This window comes from Oryzias melastigma, linkage group LG8 (genome assembly GCF_002922805.2).
Source record: "Oryzias melastigma strain HK-1 linkage group LG8, ASM292280v2, whole genome shotgun sequence".
Lineage (NCBI taxonomy): Eukaryota > Metazoa > Chordata > Actinopteri > Beloniformes > Adrianichthyidae > Oryzias > Oryzias melastigma.
In genome coordinates, this window is record NC_050519.1 from 17333350 (window position 1) to 17335192 (window position 1843).

Below are 1843 nucleotides of genomic sequence, written 5' to 3' on the forward strand. Positions count from 1 at the left end.
TAGAATTTTGATAAAGTTTTGCGCACGTGTTTAAGGGAAACGCAACTACTGAGTCTCATTTACTAAAAGCTTCACTCTTGTAACATGTCTATTATTATTATTATTATTAAAGCACTACTTATTGGGTACTAAAATATCACCTTAGGTTATAAATACTGTGTAACAGTTACTGTCAGGTTCTAAGCTTCATTTTTCAAATTGTTTAGCACAAAAAAAAGATTTTAGCTTTAAATCATTTTGGTTTGGTTCCTAGACCAATAAATGCACCAACTGCCAGCTGCTACGAAACTTGGCAAACCCTACAAGGAAATATTGCAACAGCATGCTATACTATATTGTTTCTTGTTTGTTTTGTTTTGTTTGTTTTTTTTATTTATTTTTTACTCTGAGAAAAACAGAACTCCACTTTGGATTTCTCTACAGAAAGTCAGAATGACATCGTGTTCAGGGAAAAACTGTTTTCATTTGGAGTTCTGTGACATTTCTCAGCTAAGCTAATCACTAACAAACTTAACACAACAGAATTTATGATTTTAGGCTTTAATGCTCTGTTTTGGCAATGAATCAAAAACATGAAAAGAAATGCATTTTTGATATATAAAAGCATCAAATGTTATTGTTGATACTAAAAAGGCACTGAAGTTGGATAAAATGCTAAAGACTGGCTGGATAATTATAAGTGTTTTGGCTCTGAAGAATGATAAGATCATTTGTTCTTAACACTGTAGTATTTGGTATAAGTTGGGTTAACTAACATCCTTTCTTGTGGGTGTATTAGTCAAAGGAAGTGTTTAAGTGCGGATAAAAGAGCTGTTTTAATGAAATTCACAAACTTGAGAAACTAGAACCAAACAATAAACGGAGGACTTTTTGAAATCAGGTGTCTTTTTCGTGATCGAGCTAAAACAGCCACAATATTCACATCAGGGCTTCCAGATCTAGTTTAACATGAAAGTCAGGAATCAAAGAGAGAGCTTTCAAAAATGAATGATGGCTAGGATGATATTAATTATGGTAATTCTCCTTCTCGCTGACCTGAATATATCAAGCCTCAGCTTTAGACTTGTCTCATTACGTTCACATCAGCAGCTCCATCTTCAAGCAAGTATTCAAACACTTCCACACACACTTGCAGAGATGCAGGTTCCCATGAGGCTGCGGTAGACGTGGATCCATGCAGTCCCACTTACCCAGAGTCTTGAGCGAGGCGTACTTGTTGAAGCCAATTCCCAAGTTATTATGGGGGTGAGACAAAGCCATGGCTGGACCCAGGGGAGATAAAGCTGCGTTGTTCAGATGGTTGTGATCTAGAGCTGGCAGAGGAAGATAAAGAATAAAGAGGCAAGTGTTAAACCAACGTCAGCGAAACGTCAGGAAAAATGAATTGATGACATATTCTTCTGAGGAGTCACTGCAAACTGTAGAAGAAAAGCACCAGTGACTCCATCATAAAACAGATGTGTACTTCAAACCTTGATGTTTTCAACATTATTATTTAATTATTTTGTTCTTCAATTAAGTTTTTACACCATGAGTGGATTGAAGTTTGAATATGTTTGGACCCACCCTAACATTACATACATGGAAACATTTCTATTTCTACAAACACTGTGATGGGAAATTGAAGACAAGCTCCAATAGATTAAAAAAAAGGGGGAAAAAAGTATTATGAAAGCATTATAATGACAAGAACAACCCCAACCTCTTCTTTTTATTACCATGGTAACAGTGCAACGCTGATGTTTTTAGGAAAGCAAAATATTTTGCTTCTGCCAAAGTCATAAAACACAAAAGTTGTCTATCGGATAATAACCAAGAACTGTCTAAAAAAAAAAAATATAAA

At 35.2% G+C, this 1843-nt stretch overlaps 1 protein-coding gene across 1 annotated transcript in view; it reads right to left on the reverse strand.

The window, feature by feature from the left end:
• LOC112146530 (protein shisa-8) overlaps positions 1-1843 on the reverse strand; it is a 123639-nt gene that overhangs the window by 16363 nt on the left and 105433 nt on the right. Inside the window, exon 4 of the mRNA XM_024272399.2 lies at positions 1191-1313. Within this exon, the coding sequence (XP_024128167.1) occupies positions 1191-1313 (123 nt within the window). The remainder of the gene's footprint in view (positions 1-1190; positions 1314-1843) is intronic.